General features: G+C 41.8%; 2 protein-coding genes across 4 annotated transcripts in view; one reads left to right on the plus strand and one right to left on the minus strand.

The window, feature by feature from the left end:
- The window catches only part of ZC3H12B (zinc finger CCCH-type containing 12B), a 26,782-nt gene extending 20,842 nt beyond the window's left edge, over window positions 1-5,940 (minus strand). The window contains exon 1 of the mRNA XM_032123696.1: window positions 5,649-5,940. The gene's annotated coding sequence lies outside the window, so the exon portion shown is untranslated. The remainder of the gene's footprint in view (window positions 1-5,648) is intronic.
- On the plus strand, window positions 5,555-20,448 carry ZC4H2 (zinc finger C4H2-type containing). Of its 3 annotated transcripts, XM_032123701.1 has the most exons (6): window positions 5,555-5,706; window positions 6,510-6,561; window positions 12,123-12,294; window positions 13,534-13,706; window positions 14,847-15,009; window positions 16,145-20,448. In XM_032123701.1, exons 2-6 carry the CDS (start codon window positions 6,548-6,550, stop codon window positions 16,256-16,258), a joined length of 636 nt encoding a protein of 211 aa, XP_031979592.1. In that variant the 5' UTR covers window positions 5,555-5,706; window positions 6,510-6,547; the 3' UTR covers window positions 16,259-20,448. The 3 variants fall into 3 exon arrangements, with proteins under 3 accessions (XP_031979592.1, XP_031979593.1, XP_031979591.1); XM_032123702.1 differs by lacking the exon at window positions 6,510-6,561; XM_032123700.1 differs by lacking the exons at window positions 5,555-5,706; window positions 6,510-6,561 and adding an exon at window positions 6,646-9,204.
- Window positions 20,449-22,749: the final 2,301 nt, after the last annotated feature.

Raw genomic sequence — 22,749 nt, forward strand, 5'->3', positions numbered from 1 at the left:
GAACAGAAAAACATGAACCTATCAACAGACACCAGGGAAATAAGAACCAGCATTTTAATTACCTGTAAGTCGGAGAAATCATGGCTGTTTCTGAAAACCCAAAATAAAACCTGTGAAATACTAGGGTCACAGTAGATTTGGAACATTAAATAAAATAATGTTTCCTTCGCCGCGCAAATATGAGATTAATCCCTTGGCCCAGATCTACAGCTTTTACCAAATCTAAACTTGCCAAGAAGTCATTTTGCTTTGATGATGACTACAGGATTTAACTCAAACCATATGACAGAAACAATACCATAGAATAGAAAACTGGGTAGGAAAGTATCCATTTTTACGGCACTCTTAGCATATTGTAGAGCTTTGTTAAGCTGAAAAATTGTTCTAAAAAACTACAGTAACACCTCAATGTTTGAGGTACTTCAAATTTACTTCAGCAAATATTTGAAGTGATCACTGATATGTGTATTGGATTATACATAAAAGCAAGCTGTGTCAAGCATGTCACATAGAGAACCTGAAGTAGCTTGTGAAGGAGTCAACAGGGGAAGTTTAGGTTGGATATTAGGAAAAGGTTCTTCCCCAAGGGTGGTCAGGCACTGGAACAGATTTCCCAGTGCAGTGGTCATGGTACCAAGCCTCAGAGCTTAAGGAGCCTTTGGACAGCACTCTCAGGCACATGGTGGGATTCTTGGGGTGAAGGGTCAAGAGCTGAATTTTGATAACCCTTGTAGATCCCTTCCAACTCAGGATATTCTATAATTCTATGAACTACAAACCAAGTGTGAACTGAAGAGAAATGCAAAAGCAGTACAAAATTTAAGCACCTTGCCTCAAACTTCACTAATTTTGTCACACTCCTAAATATGAATTCAAAGGAATAGGAGGGACATAGTTGGAATTATAAATAGAGGAAGCAGCATTTTAGCTCTTTCTTAAGATACATGATTCCTGTTTGGAGTTAACCCAACCTAGAAAGAACAGGTAGTGTGGAGCACAAGACAAGTATAAAGTCTGAAGGGAAGGAAATGGAATATTTCTATTGCATTAGGTATTTAATCATATTTCCTAAAACTGAAAAAAAAGGAAATAATTATACAGTAAACACGCATTTAAAACAGGTGTTCTAACAATAATATATAGTACCCTTTTTCCACCAATCTTCTCTTTCTAATAATCTTAAGGAGCTACAGCTATTGCTACTCAAAAGGTCTGTTGTCCCTACTAAGGCAACATTTACACTTCAGTTGACAACATTACATAAAGTAAGAGCAGACACGCAACTCCTTAAAGCTTATTTGTGGGCAGTTCCTTATAAACTAAGATGATTTATTTGGATCTGTGACCAAAGGAATACACTAGTTCTCCTAATCACATTCTGATAGGAGGCCATTTGGTACTACCTACTCTGCAGATATAAATGACTCATTAATGCTCTGCAAAGAGAAAAAAAAAGTTGTGATTGCAGCTAAGTAAAAGACACATCAAGGGGGTGATGCATCTTACCATCTTAACTTACAGTAATTCTATTTGTAATTGAATATTTAGAACACTACTTTGACAGACCAAACCAAATGTTCCTTTAACCAAAATTCTCCTCCAGAAGCAATCTTTGAGAAACCTGAAAAATAAAGGGTATTCTGTTTCTAAAGGCTTCAATATACTGGATGGACTCTCACATGCTATGCCATCCAACAAGAGACAGGATGTACTCACCTGTTAGGACAGAAGCTTTCTGATAAACTGAAACCACCACTTTAGAAACTATTAACAAAAAAGTCTGAAGCAGAGAAAGACACCTCACTCAGTAAGCATCAAACCGTACCTTTGTGGAAAGTTGCAAGAGGAGCTTTCAGGCATCTTGTGACTGTATTTTCACTCCAGTTACCTTGCTTTTGCAAAAACTAAGTCAGTCCATGGCTAATTAAGTCTGCCTTAAGAATGGTGTTGGACTACGTGATCTCCTGAAGGAGGTCCAATGCAAACTAAATCTTTTATGCTAAGATACCTTTATTCATATAATGGCAACATTGCTCATTTCCAAGGTGAAGAAGCTGGAAAGTCATCATCAACAAGACAAGAGAAAAAGCCCACCACTTTGCTTTTGAAAATGAAAATGGCAAATCCCTATGCTCCAGCAACTTCATCACTTCCTTTCTAAAGGGAGATCGACCTATGGGCAAGACCTGAGGGAGGAAGGTTTTTTGGTGTGATGGATTATTTTGTTTTAGGGGTGGGGTTTTTTGTTTGTTTTTTAAATCAGGACAACCTAGAAATCTGAAAAGGGAGAGACTTGGCAAAGAGATGGAAACTAGTATTTGATCTTAAAAGAAAAAGCATAGCATCAGAGGGGGCAATAGCATGCGGTTTTAGCCTGCAATTGTCAGACTTAGTTTTAACTTCATGTGATTTGGCTGAGGTGTCTGCGGGTTCATTAAAGGAGTGCATACTTCTTGTAGATGTCCTCACTAAACATAAGAGTCTAAACCTTTGGCTTTAACCGAAGGTCAATACTCTGCCCCTGTTATAGCATTCAATTAAAATAGAAGTTGACTCAGCTAATAAGAACAGATATTAATCTTGATGTGGGGTCTCTCTCCAGATGGAATGAATGCAGAAAGGGGTTCTTAAATTCTGACTATGTAACAAACAAGCAACTTGGCCTATGCTGGGATTTGTAAAACACTTTATTTGTAGTGTACAATGACATCCTAATGAGATTCTAGAAGAGGCCTACAACAAACGATGTAAAGCCTAGGTTTTATTTTGACATGGTAAATCAATCTGCTTTCTAGCCAGCCATGTCAAAAATACCCCATGTAAGAAAATTAAATACAATAGCTACCTTTACAACTCAAAGACACTTAGCTGAAGTACTTATTTAAATATACTATATATATATACAATATAAATATACAATATATATTTGAATCAAAATTGCCAGCTAATGAAGAGTTTTGCTTATTATGGCCAGTCTCATGAATAAATTGGTCACCTCAGAAGAATGAAACTACATCTTAGGAGATGTTATACTGCTTAGCTCTGCACTTCCAAATACGTTTCCTAACTCGGAAATATATCTAACACAATACTACATATCATGGCAACAGACAGCCTAGATCTGTAAAGGTGGTCATGGTATTCTTATTTCCAGATGAATTATCTGTGATACCATGAAAATATCATATAAAATATAGCTTATCAACAAAAAGGGACAGTTCACAGGAAACTAAAACACCCCACGTTAATAGATGGCAAAGCATTTTTAAACTACCAGTATTATTGCTCAAACAAGCTTTTAATTTATAATGTCTGGGAAAAAATCGCCTTTTACAATAAAATTACAAAAAAAAAGTTTATATATTTAAAAGTATATATTTGTCCAGCCATGAAAATATGGCTCTTCAAAGCCCTTTATGTCTAGCAGATTCCATGACGCAAATGAGGACAGCATTCTCAGGGATATGTAGCATTACAGCCATTTGGGTTTTTTAAATTTATTTTTCGCATTGTGAGATGGACAAATCAATATATCAAACTAATTTTCAATGTTACAACACCTGGGAACTTCTTCCAAGTTTATAAATTGTTTTTCTTCATGTTTCCAAGCCCTACTTTCATAACTGAACTTAGATACTGCCTGCCTTATTCCCAAAAGCCCCAGTGCTTCTGCTCTTGAGTCAAACAGTAAAAAAACTGTAAGTGATAGAAGCAATTTGTTTTACTTCTATTATTCACAGATTTATAGTAGAATTATAAGTGTTCAACAAAACGACATTTCAGTTGCAAACAGTAAAGTGGCTAGAAAAGTAAAAACCAGCAGATGTCTACAATGGAATAATTTGCATTGGAAAAGGCTTCCAGAAAGATCAAAGAACAGAAAGCCAGAACTTACCTAAGTCACAGCTGTTGACAGTAAGAATTTACTTTCTTACTAGTTCATCAGCATGTAAAGTGTAACTGGTATTCATTCATCCATCTTAACACTTTTTCTAGTCATTCTTTCCAACCAGTGAATTTGGGTTTGGTTTAGATTTAGCAGTTAGATTTTCTTTTTTTTAAATACTTTTTAGTGTGATCATTCAAATGAAATTGACTTAGGAAGCTTTACAGATTGCTTCTATTAAAACTTGCTAAACATTAGATTATTTTAGAAGGCAAACAGATCCAGAAAATGTCAACAGTGACAGGATTGATAAATGGAAAAGGTGTGACATTGAAGAAGAAAAGACATATTCCAAAGGCAGCTAAATTACTATATATTTGAAGATGATCTTGAAATTCCTACTAACCCATTTTTCCATTAAGAAGCAAAAATAATTTCATCAGTGGCACCAGCCAAACTTGTGAAATATACCTTCCAGTCCTACATACCACAGTTCAGTTATAACATCTGTCAAGCAAAAGATATATATCATCCACAAAGGATACCTCCTATACAAAAAAACCCCTACTTGACAGGTTCTTCCATTTCAATAAACAAACATACCAAGCATAAGAAATCGGACCTGGAATGCTGCATATTCCCAAGCACTCAGAACTATTGATATGCATAATGGAAATTCATAAATGACCAGCATTTTAATATGCCTCCTATTCTTACTTCCCATTTATGGCAACACATGCTAATCACTGCAACACATTGCAAGATTTAAAAAAAAGCAAAACAATATCAGACGTATCTCAGTAAATCCAAATTAATTCAGATTCACACCTATCGGAAGACACAATATAGCTTTTTCTTCAATTTTACTGTTTCACTAGCTTGTGAAGTACATGCCTCTCGTGAAATATAATTTCCAAATTATTTAATCACAACTAGAAAAGCAGAGAGCGATAAAAAATAACATTTTCAAATGAACTGATTTTAAAAGTATCTGAAATCTCAAGCATACTGCATGATTGAGCAGTTCCTTATTCACAGTTGCATTAAAAAGCAAAATGGAAGGATGCAAGTTGCAATCATCAGGTATCCTCTACAAAAGTAATTTCCTTATTTCACTACCTTTGTTCGTTAATGCAAGTTTCTTGCATTGTTCTTTTGTTCAGACATTGAACACCTTAAACAGCGTACTAACGCAGCCTTTCCAATCTCTCCTTGTCGCTTTAAATTACTAAATGACACCAGGAGAATTTCCCGTCTCCGTACCCAGCTGTCCAGGCCGTTTCACCTGCCCCGCCACAACAGCCCGCGGGCTCTGAGCAAGCTCCCGCAGGCTGTGCGAGGACGCTGGCAATGGGTCCCCGCGAAGGCCTCGTGTCCCCTCGGCCAGCATGCGGCTACTGCGGGGCAGGCGGCAGCAACCAAAGGCACCAGCCCCGTAGCGGGGAGGGACGCGCCAGACCGAGCACCGCCGCTCCCGGTGCGCGAAGGGCGGCAGGGGCACCCCCGGGCAGGGCCGGGAGCATCCCCGTACCAGCGGCGCTCCCCGCTCTGTTCCCCGTAGCGGAGCGCAGTCGGACGGCGGCCCAAGGCCGCGCCGCGGCTGCCGCCGGGCCCGGACCGCGCCCGACGAACAGCAGGGGGCGCCCCACAGCCCCGCTCCCCCCGCCGCGCGGACCCCGGGGGAGGGGAGTGCTCCGCCGGGCTCCGCCGCTCCCCCGCTCCGAGCCGCCCTCGGCACCCCCGCCCCCGGCTGGGGCCTCACCCGCTGTTGTCGCTACAGACACCCTCCGCGGCTCCCTGCGGGATCTGGCGGCGAAGAGGTGAGGGACGGCGGGGCTCGGCGCGGCCGCGGCACGGGCCCCACTCCGGCCGCTCCCGCCGCATGGAGGGGGAAGGGCTGGCCGGAGCAAGGGGAGACGAGGGGGCGTGGAGGAGCAGAGCCAGGACGGGACGGGATGGGGAGGGATGGGGGAAGTGCGGGCGCGGAGTTCAGCGCCGACGGGAGCGCGGGGGCCGCTGCCGCCGCCTCATCGCCGCCCGCGCCGCACCGGGCCCGCGCCGCCGCCCGGCCGCCGTCGCCCGGCAACGCGCGCGCCCCCGCTGCCGCAAGCGCGCAGCTCCTCGCGGCGCCCCGCGTGCTCCCGAGGGCAGCGCACGCGCAGCCTGCCCGCGGCGGCGCGCGCCGGCCTTCCCTCCCCCTCCCGACGCCAGGGGGCGCTGCAGGCGGGGGACGGGGCGCGGGGCGCGGGGCGCGGGGCACGGGGCGCGGGGCGCGGGGCGCGGGGCGCGGGGCGCGGGGCGCGGAGCGCGGGGCGCGGGGCGCGGGGCGCGGGGCACGGGGCGCGGGGCACGGGGCACGGGGCGCGGGGCACGGAGCGCGGGGCACGGGGCACGGGGCACGGGGCACGGCCACCACCGGCTCACCGCTGGGGAGGACCGAATCAGGGGAGCAAGCCACGAGGTGGCTGTATGGTCGGGCTCCGGAAGAGAATGGGAAAAGGGAGACAATTTCCCTTGGCATTGTCCCCTAGGGACATCCGATCCCCTTGCTGAAACAGGAGGAGGAGGCTTAGGGAGGGCAGATAGGTGCCAAGGAGTTTGTAAAAATACTGTGTTTTCCCAGTTTTGCAGGTCACAGGGTTGGAGGATGAAATAAAGGACATGACCAAATGCAGGTATATTTAGGCATACCTTTGGGATGGGCCAAGATTAATATATGCAGGTACTTAAACCTTTAGCTATGTAGGATGCTCTGGCGCAGGATTAACAAAAATTTGCAAATACTTTAGGTTTTGCTTAAAACATTGATATTTAAAGACTAGAAGATCTGAGGGCTAGCATATAGTTGCTTCCTATCAGTTTCAGTGTTGCTGATGACTGTCGTCAGCTTTCCAAAGCATTCTGAAACCAATACCAGCTTTCTCTTGAAATATTAAATACCAGTGTTACTGGGGTGACCCACTCATAGGAAAAAATCTTGCAAATGGGAAGAGTATATTTTGAAAGCTCAAAACCCCAATGGGATACAGAAAGAATATATTTCCGTTTAAGAAACTCAGTAATTTAAAGCAAATTTCAGTACTTGGGATGCACCACTTTGAATCATCTATTTTCTGATATTTAGGTTTTACAACACTGCTACACATTCTGCTTATGGTGGTGCCTAATCCAGTAGTGTATTAACCCAAGTTCAGTTCTGTTGTGTGTTTTACTGGGGGCTCTTCTCCACTAGTCTTTAATCTCTAATATTTCTTGAAATGCTATATATTTCATAAAACATGTTGCACTTTTTAAAAAGTGCAGTTAGAATATTAATATTTAATAGTCCGGTTATAAGGACCCTACATTGCATCACTACATCCGGACTTGTAGAATTAATTGCTGTAGCCGGGATGATTATCTAGGGAGAAAAAAAAACATTCTTCCAGTTGGAATTGTTCTGAACTAGATTTGTTGTCATAATGCTAATGTGTGTGGACTGATGTTATACTGTTAAATGGAAGCAGCTTTTTTTTTGCACAAAAATTCAATCCTGTGCTCATTGAAGTAGGGGAGTATTTTAGCCTTGGTTTCATTCTGCATGATACTGCAACTTGTTTTGAAATCTATCTGCCTGTTAGTTTTTGGTTTAAAAAGGATCAAATAGAAACAAGGTTGAATTTTTCAGGATCAGCTGAAATATTTTTTCAGTGTCAGTTTAGTGCTTAAGTCCCTTAGCTGTCTTTGGGAAATCTAATCCGCATGCTGGGAAAAACTGATTGTTATTTGGATCCCGCATATCAAAGTTTGTAAACAGCACCGGAATAGATAATACGTATCAGTGCGGTGATTTCAGATCATATAAAAACTGTCTAACCCACTTTGTCTAGGAGAAAAATTGAAACACAGACATTTAAACACCCGACCAAAGCCATGAAGCACAAGTCGAATGCTACCAATTTATATGTGCTGGGACTGCAAGTATCAAACTTTGTGACCACTTTGAAGTGCTTTGAAATGTGGAGATGTAATATTTTCTCTCCTTTTTTTAAACATGGAGAGAAAAATAATTGCTAATGCTTGCGAATAGGTTTACTTCCTTAGAACTTCCAACTAATTTATAACACTTTGTGAAGTGGTTTTCTTAATGTCATTCAAAGCAGAGTAAAGTAACAAGTTGAACTTGCATTTTCCTTTTCTACCCCCAACCTTTTAGCTTAGCCTGTAAAACCAGAAATTAAAAAATTGGATAAACAGTGCAAAAGTAGGCTGGGATTCTCATCACTTCTGTTCGAGAGCATTTGCCTTCTCTCCCTCTTATCCTCACCCTGCCTGCTCTTGCTCCCTCACTGTCTTAGCAACAAGATTCACTGGCTGACTGTAGCTAACTTGTCTTCTACCCCCTCAAACCAATTAGTTCATCTATTTAAATCATGCATCAAAGAAGCCTGCCCCCTTTGAGCACACAGCTCACTTAGGGCTCAATCCTACAATCTTCAATTTTTAAGGCAGCAAGAGTTTGCAATTGACTCAAATTACGTGAGGATCAGACCTTTTATATTCTAATTTCTTTATAAAATCTGTAGCCTGATGAAGAAGGTGCTGATGCTATCACTGTTTTCCTTCATCTACCTTTTTCTTTATTTGAAGAACACAACAATATAGGGAAAAGTCCTTAAATAATGGAGAAAATAACTAAAACATCTTCTATTCACAACTGCTGCTTATTCATTATCTGTTCTAGAAAATTGCAAAAATTGGATTTGGTGAACAATCAGAGCATTGAGTAGAAAACTCAGAGCATCCAGGAGAAAACAGCATTGTAGTAGTAATGACTACAGCATGCCTTTTTGTCAAAGCTTTTAATCAAAATCATGAACCCATCAACAGTCTTTTAGGGCATATTTTAACGAAATGCTACACGTTGCACAGATCTCAGAAGGAAGCCTTCTGCTCTTTTTGCACTCCTAACAACCTTTGACATAACGAGGTGTGACAAATTGATTTAAAATGTAGTTGCAGGAAGAAGGGCAGGCAAGCTTTGCTCTGCCTTGTGGGTGTTGTAGTCTTCTTGCAGCCTCTCTGCCTGGGCAGCAATAGGAACCTGGACTCTAAGTCCCATAGCTCCCACTAGAGTCTACCGCACAGGCTCAGAGCCCATATGCGAGGAGGGGGTGACTACATTGTGTCTATTGTATGTTTTTTTGGTTTGGTTTGGTTTCGGTTTTTTTTTTTCCCCTGGCATTTTGCACATTTCACCGGAGGTGTAAAGCGGGAGTAAAAAGCATGGCAGATGAGCAAGAAATAATGTGCAAACTCGAGAGCATCAAGGAGATCAGGTATGTTTGCTTTGTGCCCTATCGGTTACATGAAGCAGCTTTTTCCTCGGGGGAGCGGAGGAGTTACATCGATCTGAAAGTAGCTATTGTGCTACTGAGGGAAAGAAAACTACCGCTGAGTTTACGATGAGAGCAGAAAATGCATTTTTCTAAGCAGGGAGGGAGCATCCGCTGCTGGGAATCGCTGCTGGAATGCGTAGTGAAGGGCGGTAATGGTCGTGTATTTCCAGAGCACTAGCCCGGAGTGATAACACGAGAAGGCGGAGTGCGCGGATGGGAAGGGCTGAGCAGCCCCAGCGCAGCTGGGGGGAGTGGTGTCGGGCCGCGGGTGTCGTAGGGGTTTGTTTGTTTGTTTGCTCGCTTTTGAGTCGTTTGAATTAGTATTTCATATTCATGAGGCTCTGTGTCTTGAATCTGTTATTTTGCCCCACTCCCGGGCTGAGAAAAAAGGGGGATGGCAAGGAAAGCAGAGTCTGACACCCAGAGCCGAGGGCGGACGTGTCCTCGGGCAGGACAGGGCTGGGCAGCGCTGCTGGCACCGGCGGAGCCCCACCGGAGTGCAGGACAGCCAGCCATCCAGCCAGCCAGCCAGCCATCCATCCATCCATCCATCCATCCATCCATCCATCCCCCGTGGAGGGCGGCATTAGGGCCCGCCGGGGAGCGGTGGATCCGTGCGGGTGAGCAGCAGAGCCTTAGCGGCTTCTCTGCCCTGCCCTCCCCTTCGGCCGAAGGCGGGGAGGCGACCGAGAGCACCCCGTGGAGACCTCCCTACCTGCTGCTTCTGGCCGCCGCCCGGGGCGCCTGGGGATGGGGACACACCGGACCGAGGCTTTTTCTGCCGTTCCCTCCTGCCGCAAGGCCAGAGCTGCCTCGGGCTGCCGTTCATGCAAGGCAAAACACCAGGAATTTGTATATAGCGTCCTTCATAGGGTGAGTTGCAGGATGCTTTGGAAGAGGTGGCTCATAAAAAAGCCAGGCACGGTACGGCACGTGCCCGCATCGGGGACATTCTTCATAACTTTAGGTAGGGCATTTCCACTCCTTGGCTTAGGGCACCGATTTTCAGGATTGGGCCTGAGCTGTCTATTTAGTAGGAAGTGGTGCATCCAAAAGCCAAAATACATTAGAGAGGACAGTGATTTTGAATGTAGCTGGGATGTGGAAGGCATGCTGACTGGGTAACCCTGGAGCCATGAGAAGTGTTTTGGGACATGACAGCCAGAGAAGGGCTATCAGAGAGAGAGGAGAGAGGGCTGGCAGTGAAAGCATTACCTTCAGCAGTGCGTGCAGGTGACCGCAGGGACTTCTGACTGGTTACAGCAGCTCTAAGAAGCACACTTTATCCATGGAAGAAGTGAATTAGGCAGCAGAGTATGGGCCTCAGCTTTCTTCACACAATACCACAAAGGTGAACAAAGATCAAGCAAAAATATTTGTCTGTGTAATGCCCCCAAACTACTTGTAGAAAGAGGCGTGACAGTGTAAGAACAATGATTTTCTACTCAACTGGTAGACAGGCTCTGTTTTAAAATACAGATCTAAGTATGGCCTACTACAATTTGTGGTCCAATTATTGTAACTTAATTTAAATTTTTTTTTTCAGTGAGAGTGGTATTTGGAAATTTACAGTGCATTCAGTTTTCTGATCACATATTCAAAGGTCACATATAAACTGCACTTAACAGATTTTTCCTATTATTTTGTAGCATAAGGTAGTGCAAAGGTGATGTTACTAGCTTTACGACGAAGTATCAAATTAGTTGCTTGAATGTATTTTAAATTTCAATGTCAAGAAACCAGTCCTACTTGCAACATTGATGTCTATTTTGAGTCACCTTTAACAAAATCTGATCAGTTAAACCTATTTATTGATTCCCAAACCTTTTTAAAGGAGCTTGCATTCTGTGAAGAATTTCCTTCAAAATAAACATGAGAATTTCTTATGTTTACAGATTCACCTTTGATAGATTTAGCAACTTTATTTTAATCTGCATTCCATGTATTCTATAGGCAGAGGGGAAGGAAATCTTCATGATCAAAAACAAAGAACTTGCCCATTTGTGTAGTTGATCTCTATCAAGTATTAAAGGCAGCTGGGTTTTGAAGGGGTGTAGGAATCTGATTTTGAATCTGGAATCTGATATCTATATCCATGTCTGTATCTATAGATAAATACATATAATCTGTAGTCAAGGGAATACTGTTTTCAGTAAATAATTGTATGCCCACAATCCAAACATATATGCACATGTTTATTTATATGCATTAAATACTTCCACAGAAATAACCCAGTCATAAAATTAAGTAAATACCTAAAGACTCAGCGTTTTGACTGAGAGGAGATAAAAGAGGATGAAAGTTAATTTACTGATGAGAGATGCAGACACGTCATAAATACAAGAGAGGAAACAGGAGTTTTTAAATTGTTTTGTTTTTAATTTCCTTCATTCATATTATCCCTGCCCAGACTGCCTGCTTCTGAATACATATTGTAGAAGTTATTTATGATACTGTTTTTATCCCTTGCAGCTTTATAAACTCCTGAAGTGAGAGAGGGAGGAACCCAGGTCATATTACTAGCTATGACACTTGGAATATGTAGCCATAATTAATTGTCCAAGTGACTGACTCTCCTTTCTGCCATGCTCTGTTAAAACCTGACAACACTCCATTAATTTCATAATTCAGTAAAAGAATTCTCCTACCACTGAAAAGCTCAGCAAAAGAGCTGGGATTAGAATTCAGTATTCTCCTTGTACCTCAGCTTCTCTCAGAGACATTTAGTCTCACTCTTGTCTATTGCTGCTATTGCCTTCTTTCATCTATCTAATCCCATATAAAATGACACTTCACAAAAATATGTTTCAGTGACTTACTGTTGCTTCTCTATCTTTTTAACTATCACTGGGATTCAGGAATAAGACTTTGCAGATGGAAAAAATCAAGGCACGACTGAAAGCAGAATTTGAAGCCCTGGAGTCTGAGGAGAGGCACCTGAAAGAATATAAACAGGAAATGGACCTGCTGCTGCAAGAGAAGATGGCCCACGTGGAGGAGCTGCGACTGATCCATGCTGACATTAATGTGGTATGCAACAGCCCAGTTGCAGACAGTCTAAGACACAGCTGGATATGGATCATTCCACAAATTGTGGAATTGTGCACAAGTGAACTGTCACTGGTTCAATCATAAAGACTTTACAACACCATCCTAGGATCCTACAAAAAGTGCAAAGTACAGTTACCTCAGGATAATTGGTTTTTTCCTTTGTAGGGCAGCATGTTTTATAATGTTGGCATAATAAGCTGAGAGCATAGATAACCAAGCCTGCTATGGCTGTGACTTTACCAGTAGCCACAATAATATCACTCCAGCTGTCCTGTAGAAAACAGTTCTTCCTGTTAGTCTTTTCTCATTTAGCACCCAGAAACAGAAACTTTGGCAGGTAGGTGGGACTAAGAGATTTTGAGAAAATACAAAGTATTTGTTAAGTTTGTAGTACGAGCTGACCTTCATTACTAAGTGGAATCACCAAACATCAAGAAGCACCAGCCTGAAGGGAATTAATTCAAATAAGAGAAAAAGCAATTTATAAACAGGGAAGATTAGCAATTAGAGGGACTAAATGGGTAATATATTTTTAAGTACATTTTTTTAATGTCATGTTAGGGCTCTTACGTGGGGTTTTTAGCCTGAAGGTATCTCTCTGTTGCACCAGAAGAAAAAAGCTCCAACAAGTAAAAAAGTACAAGCTATGAACTGGATGTGCAGACTGCATTTATTTATGACTTCAAATGTCTGTTCCCCTGTCCAGCTGCATAATCTCAGCCTCTGTTTCATCCTCCCCTCTTTTTCCGGTCAGATTGTCTTTTTCTCTGATGCTTTTCCCACTTACTGCAGTAAGAGAAGCAGAAACCTTTCCTTATCTTGTTTGGTAACTTCTACAGGTCAGTGTTCAGGTGTCTTAGAAACACAGAAAATTAGTTTATACTACTTTAAGCTCTTTTTAATATCTCTTAAGATTTTTCAGTAGCTCCTCACTTGCTGACTTTATTTGTAGCCTGTCTCTCTGCTTTTTCTGTTGTTCAAAAGGTCATATAGGTTGAGTGCAGCTTTTTAAAATGAAAATGCATCTCATATGTCACTTTCTGTTGCTTCTCCTTTGCCCATTTTTCATCCTCCCAATACTTTAAGTGTTTGCTTTACTGTTGCATTGTCTCAAATCTCTTCCAGTTTGAGTGAGAAAAATCTCTCATTTCTGATGCAGTCTCTGGCTCAGTCAGAGAGGAACAGTTCTTTAAAAACATGCCCAACCTCCTGTTTCAGATGGAGAACACTATCAAGCAGTCTGAGAACGATCTTAACAAGCTCTTGGAATCTACTCGCCGGCTGCATGAGGAGTACAAGCCCCTAAAGGAGCACGTAGATGCCTTGCGAATGACTCTGGGATTGCAGAGGCTGCCAGACCTATGTGAAGAGGAAGAGAAACTGTCCCTTGAGTAAGTCTCCAAAGCAAACATTATCTGGCTTTATGCTTTCTCTCATTTCTACTGGTCATTTTCTCATTTTACTTTCATTGGTAGGTGGAAAAAAAAGAACCCAAGAGGTAAGCATGAAAAACAAAAGTTAACAAGAAAGGGATGTGGAGGGCATGTATTTGATAACATTCAATCTGAATTTGTTCCAAGTTAAATTTAAATTACTCCAAACTGCAAACTCTACATACCACATGCAAACATTCAAGGGTGGTTGGCCTTCTAGGTTTTATTCTATATGTTGCTTTATCTGTCCTTTTCCTTTTCCCTGAAAATTACTTGTCTAGCAAGCAATAGTAGGAGGCAATACAAGAGAGGGATACAAACCAAGTATTCTTCAGTCAGTTTGTGCTGCTGCTAGTCAGAATTCTACTTTTTGCTGCCTGCTCATGGCAGTGGCATTTAGCCAAGTACCTGTGACTGTCAGCAAGTAAGTTTCCCTGACATGTGGAATAGATTTGGATAGTAAATCACAGTCTCATTTTTACATATAACCTAGGCAGGGCAGAGTGACAGAATTAGCTACTATTCAAAGAGACAGTGTCCTTTGTTTAACAGATCAGTTTTAAACACAAGGGATGTTTTGATAGGCATATATTTCTCTTAATGCCCAGCACAATTAACATAGTTCTCACAGGCACAGAGTTTTCAAGGTTTCCTTTGTATTTCTGTAGAAATGTTGTTTTATATTCCAAACACCTTGACACTGCAAAGAATGTATTAATGTATTGTGTACAAAAGTTATTAATTTTAACAGAATAAGATAGAAAAACTGTTTGACAGAGGTGCATCTGCAGCTGTTGTCTATGTTTTTCTATACATGTTGTCTATTTTCCATCTTACTAGATTTATATCCAGTTGTACATCAAGATGCCTTAGAAGCTTATGGTCTGGAATCTGGCTGAAGTGTAAAAATGCAGAAGAAAATACCACTATATTCTATTTATGAACTAGTCTATGTGTAGGTAATTTGGCAGTTGACTCTAGTGTAGGAACATGATAGGGAAATGTGATCCACTGTATTTTAACACAAAATACTCTTTACAGACTAATGAAATACTCCAGAAGGTGGTTACATTTTTTGTTTGTTATTCTTTTGTCTAGCTACTTTGAAAAGCAGAAAGCAGAATGGCAGACAGAACCACAGGAGCCTCCCATCCCAGAGTCTCTGGCTGCAGCTGCAGCAGCTGCCCAACAGCTGCAAGTAGCTAGGAAGCAAGATACCAGACAGACAGCAACTTTCAGACAGCAGCCACCTCCAATGAAGGTCAGGAGATGAAATGTGCTGGGTTTTCTCTTTTGTCATTGGAATGCATTATGTTTATAAAGTGATCAGTATTTGCAAAAAGGAAAAATTATGTGTCCTGATTCCGATTTTCCTTGCAGTGGTTCAAAACAAGAGCAAGCGGTAGACTTAAAGTAGTAGCACCAGTCATCAAGGGTTAAGGATAAGAATCTTTTAGGACAAGAATCTTTTAGGACTTAAGAGTCACCCTCAGTAGAGGTGTAGGCAGTTCCCTTCCTCTTGTGTTTCACATGGGAGCAAGGCACATAAGAAAGAAAAAAAACCTTGGCAAAAGGAAAAGTAGTAGCTCTTAGTTAATGCCATATGGAGTCATATTAAAAGCAATGTACGTATTTTATGAGGGAAATTACCAGTGGTATAAATTACCAGAAAAGGTGATTGTTTCTGCACTTGGGATCTTCAAGAGTAACATGTAGGTTAATGTAACATAACCACGGGCACTTAAGTGACAGTTCTACTCAGCTCATTCTGTAGTGAGAAGAGCGAAGTAGTTACATAGGGGCATTCATCCCACCCATGTTCCAAAGAGTCACTAAGAAGGCAAACTGATGTAGGTACACTCCAAAGTAATATACTTACTATTTGTAGTTAGGCAGTTGAAAAGCCTTTCTGCAAGTAATAGGCTTCAGTCGAATGTGAATTAAAGGACTTAGTATGGAGCAAAAGGGCAGAGTTCTGTACCTTGTGTTAAATATGTGGAATTCATCTAATCACCTGCTCCTGCCTTAAGTTCTGTGACATTGCTGTTGGCCATAACTGTAACTTCTCTGACTCAGTGAGCTATTAAGAAGGTAAACACCTTTAAAACATCACTGTAACATTTAACACAAAATAGAATTCAAAGTTATTCGTACATGTATGAACCACGTGTCTGTGGAAATGTAGTTTAAATTCAATGAGATGCTCCTGTTTTTCAGTTGGCCTGAAATTACTGTACAATCCACATACCTAGATTGTATAGAATGTAGCACCTGTTTGCCTTTGAAGGCAAAAAGCCTTATTTTTTTCTGTACTGTTACTTAGAGTATGATACTCAATAATCCGTGTAACAACACCACTTTGATGTTTGTAACAAGAGGCTGCAATTGCATTTCAGGCGTGTTTATCATGTCATCAACAAATCCATCGGAATGCGCCCATATGTCCACTCTGCAAAGCAAAGAGCCGATCTCGGAATCCCAAAAAGCCCAAGAGGAAACAGGATGAATGAAATCCAGAAGATTGAAAAGCTGTGTGACCTGTCCCAGTACTCTTCCAGTAGAACTGCAAATTTGCCCAAACTTTACTGAATTGCAGGCTCAAGTATGACCATCTCATTGTTTTCTATTTAAATGCAATGTAAGCACAATGTTCCTGCTCTAAGTTCCTTCCAGTCTTTAGGATTTGGTTTTAGGAGACTAAATATTACTGGTGCTACAGTTTAACATTTCAATTGTTCCATCTTTTGTACTCCTAAAACAAACTGGAATTCTTTGTGCAAGTATCCTAAATGTCAGGCTATTTCTATTGACCAAGTGTGATTACCACAAATGCTTTTTTGTTCTCTTCTTAAAAAACAGATGTTAGTAAAAGATTATTCTGTTTTCTCCTGACAACAGGAGACTATTTGAAGTGCTGAAATAGCAGACTGTCTGTTTGTTTCACTGAAGAACAATTTGTTTTCCAATCTCATAAGACTGGGTAGGTTTGGGTATGCAATGGAACTCTTTTTAAACAGGAAATGTTCAGGGAAAATGAGATTTGTTATACAGAAAATCAATGCATTAATGACACACGTGGGTTTTGATTTACTGAAGTTTGATTGTACCGTTCCCTCAAACTTGACTTAAAACTTGGAAAGGTGCTGGCTGTGTATAAATTTCTAAAAATGATGTAATTTGTAATGCTTTAACATCTTAACAGGTTATTATTTTCAGCAGTCAAAAGACTGATTGACTTAAGAACAAGGCTGAAATGATCTGTATCAGTGGTCCTCCCTGGCTCTATGGCCAACCAGCACACTGTGGTTCTCTAGGAAACAGGCATGACATATCTCAGATCTCTATGTGCACAGACTGCACATCAGCTATTCTGCAGGTCTTCTGTTCCTGGTTTCTACAGCCAATATCTGGCAGACATATCCTCCACTGGCGCATAGGAAAGTTTGGGAACATGCATGAGGAACAGTGTCAGCTAAAAATTGTGTATTTCACCAGAGACAACAAGCTTTGGTGTCATTGTCTTCCCTCAAACAAAACTTCTATTTTTTTGTCTTTTAATAGGTCATTTTCAAATAAGCTTTACTTCAGGCCAGTTTGTTTTCTTGTTCCCTGTGAGCCAAAAGAGCCCTGACTAAAGCATCTGGAGTAGATCACTCCCTGTCTGTCTTCCCTTTGTCTCATGCAGTGTAACAACAGTTCTTCCAATGGGGAGGATGGCAGTGCCCCACTTACAGAACTGGCACTTAAAATTTACTCATCTCTAATCCAAGTTTTGTGACCACTTTTGTTGCCTAAATTGATCTAAAGTATTAAATATTCTTTTCACTAACTTTGGGATGCAGGAAGTGCTTGTTCACATTCTTCTCTCTTTAGCCCAGATTTCTCTCTACTATTATGTTAAAGTGGTTATATTGGGAATTTGGCTTGTTAGATAGGAAAAACAGGGAAGCCCCAAGTCTCTGCTCAGAACTTTGCCAAACACTGACAACTGTAAGAAATCCACATGATGCAGTTTTGCTGGCCAAATCACATACGTCACCATTAATTTCCTAAGTCTGCCACAACGTACACAAGTCATTTACTTAATATAGTCCTAAAACTTAAGCCAGGTTCAGGAGATACTCCCCCATTTTAATGTTACATAGTCAAATAAACATCCGTCAACAGCAGACAGAATGTGGACCACCTGCACCTGAAATTATGTGAAGTGCAGATTCTGCTAGCTGAATTACAGGGATTTGGTCTCAGATAGCAATAATGGAAGATAGTCTGACTCCATGCTCCAAATGGCAATAGTGTGTTATGCATGTTTTGTAGCACAAATACTGGATTCTACTATTTTAAATGTCAAAGTGTCCACATGCTGTGTGCCCTGTTCAGAGCAATTCCTATGGAGTTGAAGGTAAAATGCACAGAGTTAAAAGTATGTGGGCTTCCCAAGGTGCATACATGAGAGGAGCATACTTTGATGGTAGTTGTACATAAATTTAAGAAGTAGTGACAATGGAGTGGGTGAATGGTCTGCAATGAAGTAGTGTGAATAGAAGGATTAATTTGTAGACACTTCAACTTACAGTTCTGAAATAGGTAGGGTTAGTCATAGTTGTTCTCACTTCGCTGTTATTTTGCCAGGTTCTTTCTTTCTTGGGAGATCTCTGAACTGAAGTATACTTAAGGATGCACCATTTACTAATTTAGTACAAGAGTTTTGTATTTTTACTTTTTTAAACTAGTCTCATGTGCTCTTGTCGTTTTACAAGGTGAGGGTTTTTTGTTTTAAGTGAATATTAAATACTGTATTTGCATCAATTGTACTAGTATTTACAAATTTTCACATCCTTTATGAAGTTCTGCCATTTGAAAAGCATGCAGTGCTGAGAGTGAGTGTAACTGAAGATAAGTCAGCAGGGTGCCATGGCTGCCAAAAGGGCCAATCATGACCGGGGGTGCATTAAGCACAGCATTGCCAGCTGATTGTCTCACTCTACACTGCACTGGTGAGGCTTTGAGTACTGGGTGCAGTTTGGGATGCCTCAGTGCAAGAAGGACACCAGACTGTTACAGTGTTCTACAGATGTGTGACCAAGATTACAAAAGGTCTCAAGGACAAGACCTCTGAGGAGTGCCTGAGGACACTTGGCATGTTCAGTCTGGAGAAGAGAGGGCTGAGGAATGTCATGCAGCCTACAACTTTCTCAGGGGGGAAGCAGAGGAGGAGGTGCTGATCACCCTCTGATGACCAGCAGCAGGATACGAGGAAATAGAATGGAGCTGGATTGAGGGAAGTTCAGACTGGACACCAGGAAAAGGTTATTCTTCGAGAGAGTGGTCAGTCACTGGTGCAGTGACCCAGGGGAGTGGCCAAGGCACCAAGCCTGTCAGGGTTTGAGGAGCACCTGGATGACACTCTTCGCCATACAGTTTGATGCTAGGTAGCCCTGTGAGGAGCAGGGAGTTGAACTTGATGATCCTTATGGGTCCCTTCATACTTGAGATATTCTATGATTCTAGCTCTTTCAAGGAGATAAAATATGTATGATGTATTAGGGGACCATGGGGTGGGGGCAGGGAGGGAAGCAGTATCTTTCATAGGGAAAGAGTATTCTTTTCTCTCACGGAATAATGACAGAAGTTTAACTGAAGAACTCTTCTTGTGACAGCCCCAGGCTCTTTTCTCCCAGGCAACTTTCTCAAGAGACTGGAGGAATAATTACAAAATATTGATTTCTTGGTTTTCAGACAGAAGAGGAAGCTGTCTGAAGTACAGTTCTTACCACAAGTCTACTGCATTTTTGTTTCATGGAGCAACAATGGCTTCTTCCTTTGTATCTAAAGTCTTTGTGGATACTTCTTCACTTAGTTTAAATTTATTCTTCTTTTTAAATTTATTCTTATAGCCACAATGAGACCCTCCTCAAAGCTTAGAAGACTTTTATATTACTAAAGTCTGGTTTAACCCTGTCTTTGTCATTTGATTTTTAAAAGGGTATCCAAGTGACAACAAAATAACTGGATTCTCTTGGTATGGATGGCTTCCAGGGTCTTTTCCTGATTCATCATTTGCCTTGAAGAATAGTCCTGTTGTTCTGCAACCAAACAGAAAAAAACCAAATAAAATCCCAAGCCTTTCACCCTGCCACTGACCTTAAGCTCACCATAAAAGGATGCAAACACTGTACTGTATCTAAATGCTTTGCTATAGAAATTTTCATACCCAAGCTGGGGTGGATCAGTTGTCCAAACTTTAGTGCCAAGGACACCATTAATTACAGAGAAAATGTAAGGCAAATTTAAATACTTGCACTTCCTGAATTCGACTGTAGCTTTCTAAACAGGACCCTGACTGAACCCAACAGTGGCTTCAATTTACATAATCTAAATTTGAAAGAATAGACATTGTTACTTTAGTCAGTGTTACAATAGACAGTGTTACTTTAAAAAGCATACTATTCAAGAAATTAAGACTTCACTAGCACTTTAAATAAATAAAAGTGCTTTATTCCTTTATTGTACAGTTTTCTAATGCCTCCAGCATATGTTTTCATTTTAGTATTTAGATATTCTAGCAATATCTGGTGTTTTCACTGGCTTCTGTGTTTTAAGTATTTTACTCCTGTGCCTTGTAGGAGTAACAGTGTGAGACCTGTTTAATTTGTCTGTACAGTCCTTTTTAATAAATGTTTGTTTCATGTCATGCTTTCTTCTTGCAGAGTATGTTCACATCTGTTATTTGCTTATGCTACTAAGAAGCAGCCGTAGCCCAGATGGTAAAACTCAGCTCTCTGATTTTACAGGATACACTTACCCACAATTCTATTGTACCTTTGTAGAAACTTGATGGAAATAAATATGGGGAAAGAAAGATCTCTTCTAATAATCTTTAGAAAATAGAACAGAAAAGGAGATAGCATGACAGGTTTTAGCCTAGCCAAACTTCTCAGTTTTGCCTTCTAAAGTTAAATTTGAAAGCAGCAAGAAACACAATTCCTTCTCCAAATTAAGGTACAGGATAGCTGCTTTCTCAGGAGTCCTGCTTTACCGTTAGGACATTATATTTACCAGTGCTTGCTAGAAGTTGTTTCTCTCATCAGACTGAAGACTGAGGATCTTACGGGAGCACCCCATAATCCAAGTCTGTCAGGAAAGCTCACAGATGCTGTACAGTGAAGGAGGTGACCAACTGCATGGTAATGAGAACAGTTCTGAGAAACAGCATAATCCATTGGCATAGCTGGATTCAGAGAAGAATGTCTATCCCAGACCTCACAGAGCCTGGAACCTGTGAGTGATTAAATATAAGAGGCTTTTTTTTTTTTACGTAGATACTGTCTTCAAACACACATAAACCACAAAATCAAAGAAGTACCGCAATCTTCCATTGTACAATAACTAATCCAAGACAAAATAAATAATTTTGATATCTGTTCATTTTGTTTAGCAATATGAATTGTTCAGACTTTGAAACAACCTGCCCTAATTTCTGTTCATCCTGCTGCTTTTTTCAGTTTCTTAATCCTAATCTCAGCTGTAACATTACTTGTAACAGTAGTGAAAAAGGTAATTCACATTCATATCTTCCTAAGAACTAACCCTGAAATATTCCCTATAACTAACATCAGCTTCCATCATATTTTCCTGGGCTTAGCAGGGTCCTGCAGTAAAATGAGCCTCAAACCCCTGGATCTTCCTAAATCTAATATTAAAGTCTAGCATTAAAAATCATCTAATATATTTCAAGGAAAAAAACACAAAACAAAGCACCAAAGCTTGTCCCACCCTTAAAACCACTACTTAAAAATTTCTATTGTGCTCTTCAGGCTTTACTTCACTACTCTTTATTTCACTTACTCTTAACTTCCCCTCTTCACTCTATTCAAGTGAAGTGGTTTAGTGGTGGACTTAGTAGTGCTGGGTTAATGGTTGGACTTTGATGATCTCAAACTTCTTTTCCAACCTAAATGATTCTATGGTTCTTTATCTCTGTCCTGCTCCCTTTTCCCCCCCCCTCTCTTGCTGTTCCTCTCTCCTTTTTCTTGTCCCTGTCTTTTCTGTTTTTCTCTGTCCCATTCCCAGCCTTGTGCTTTCCCTGAACACCCCCACCACCAAGCTGGCTTCCCCTTCCTCTTTCCTCCTTCCTCTTTCCTCCTTCCTCCTTCCTCTTTCCTCCTTCCTCTTCCCTCATCATGGGCCCTGATGCTCGTTTTTGGTGAACTTCGCCTCTGTCCGGCAGCCCACGGCTCCAGGAGCTGACCAACTGTCAGTTCCCCTCCAGACTGACCAGCGCTGCTCCGGAAACAGCCACTGAGGTGTCCCAGGGGCAGGGGCAGTGTCAGGGCCCCCAGGTGACAGAGCAGACTTACTGAAGGAACTTGTCACACACATGACAGAATAAACCCTTATCGGCCACCCTTGCCGTCCCTTTGCACTGGGCAGGAGGTGATGTGCAAAGACAATCGCATGATGGCCTCCTGGGCCCCAGCTGTGGAGCCTGATGGCATCTCTGGTCCTGTACTCATAGTTCTTAGATTTTTTATGTCTCTGGGTCACATTGTTTGTTTTGCTTGTACAAATACAGATATATAGGGGCTTGGAAATACAAATATAAATTTTGTACATATAAATTATATAAATGAAATAAGAAAGGGCTTGAAAAGGGGTGAAAATATGACCTCTATGAAGGCAACAGAAAGCGCTCCGTGTGTTCAGAGGTTTTGTGTCACTGTGACAGTCCGAGCTCTCGGCTGGGCGCTGAGTCGCTGCTGCCACCTGGTGACAGCGCGCGGTACTGCAGCCGCCGCCGGGAGGAGGGGCGCTCCGTAGTGACTGGGGGGTGCGGGCACCGGCGGCACTGCGCCCGCGGACTGCGCGTGCGCGGGGGCTCGAGCGCGCGGCGGGTGCCGCTTGCGGGCCGCGAGCGTGAGCCCCGCAGCGAGGCCGGGGCTTCCTGCAGTTTCTGCACTCTTTGCACTTTTTGCTCTTTTTAGCCCCAGTGCTGCCGCCC

This window comes from Corvus moneduloides, chromosome 14, assembly GCF_009650955.1.
Source record: "Corvus moneduloides isolate bCorMon1 chromosome 14, bCorMon1.pri, whole genome shotgun sequence".
In the NCBI taxonomy this organism is placed as follows: domain Eukaryota; kingdom Metazoa; phylum Chordata; class Aves; order Passeriformes; family Corvidae; genus Corvus; species Corvus moneduloides.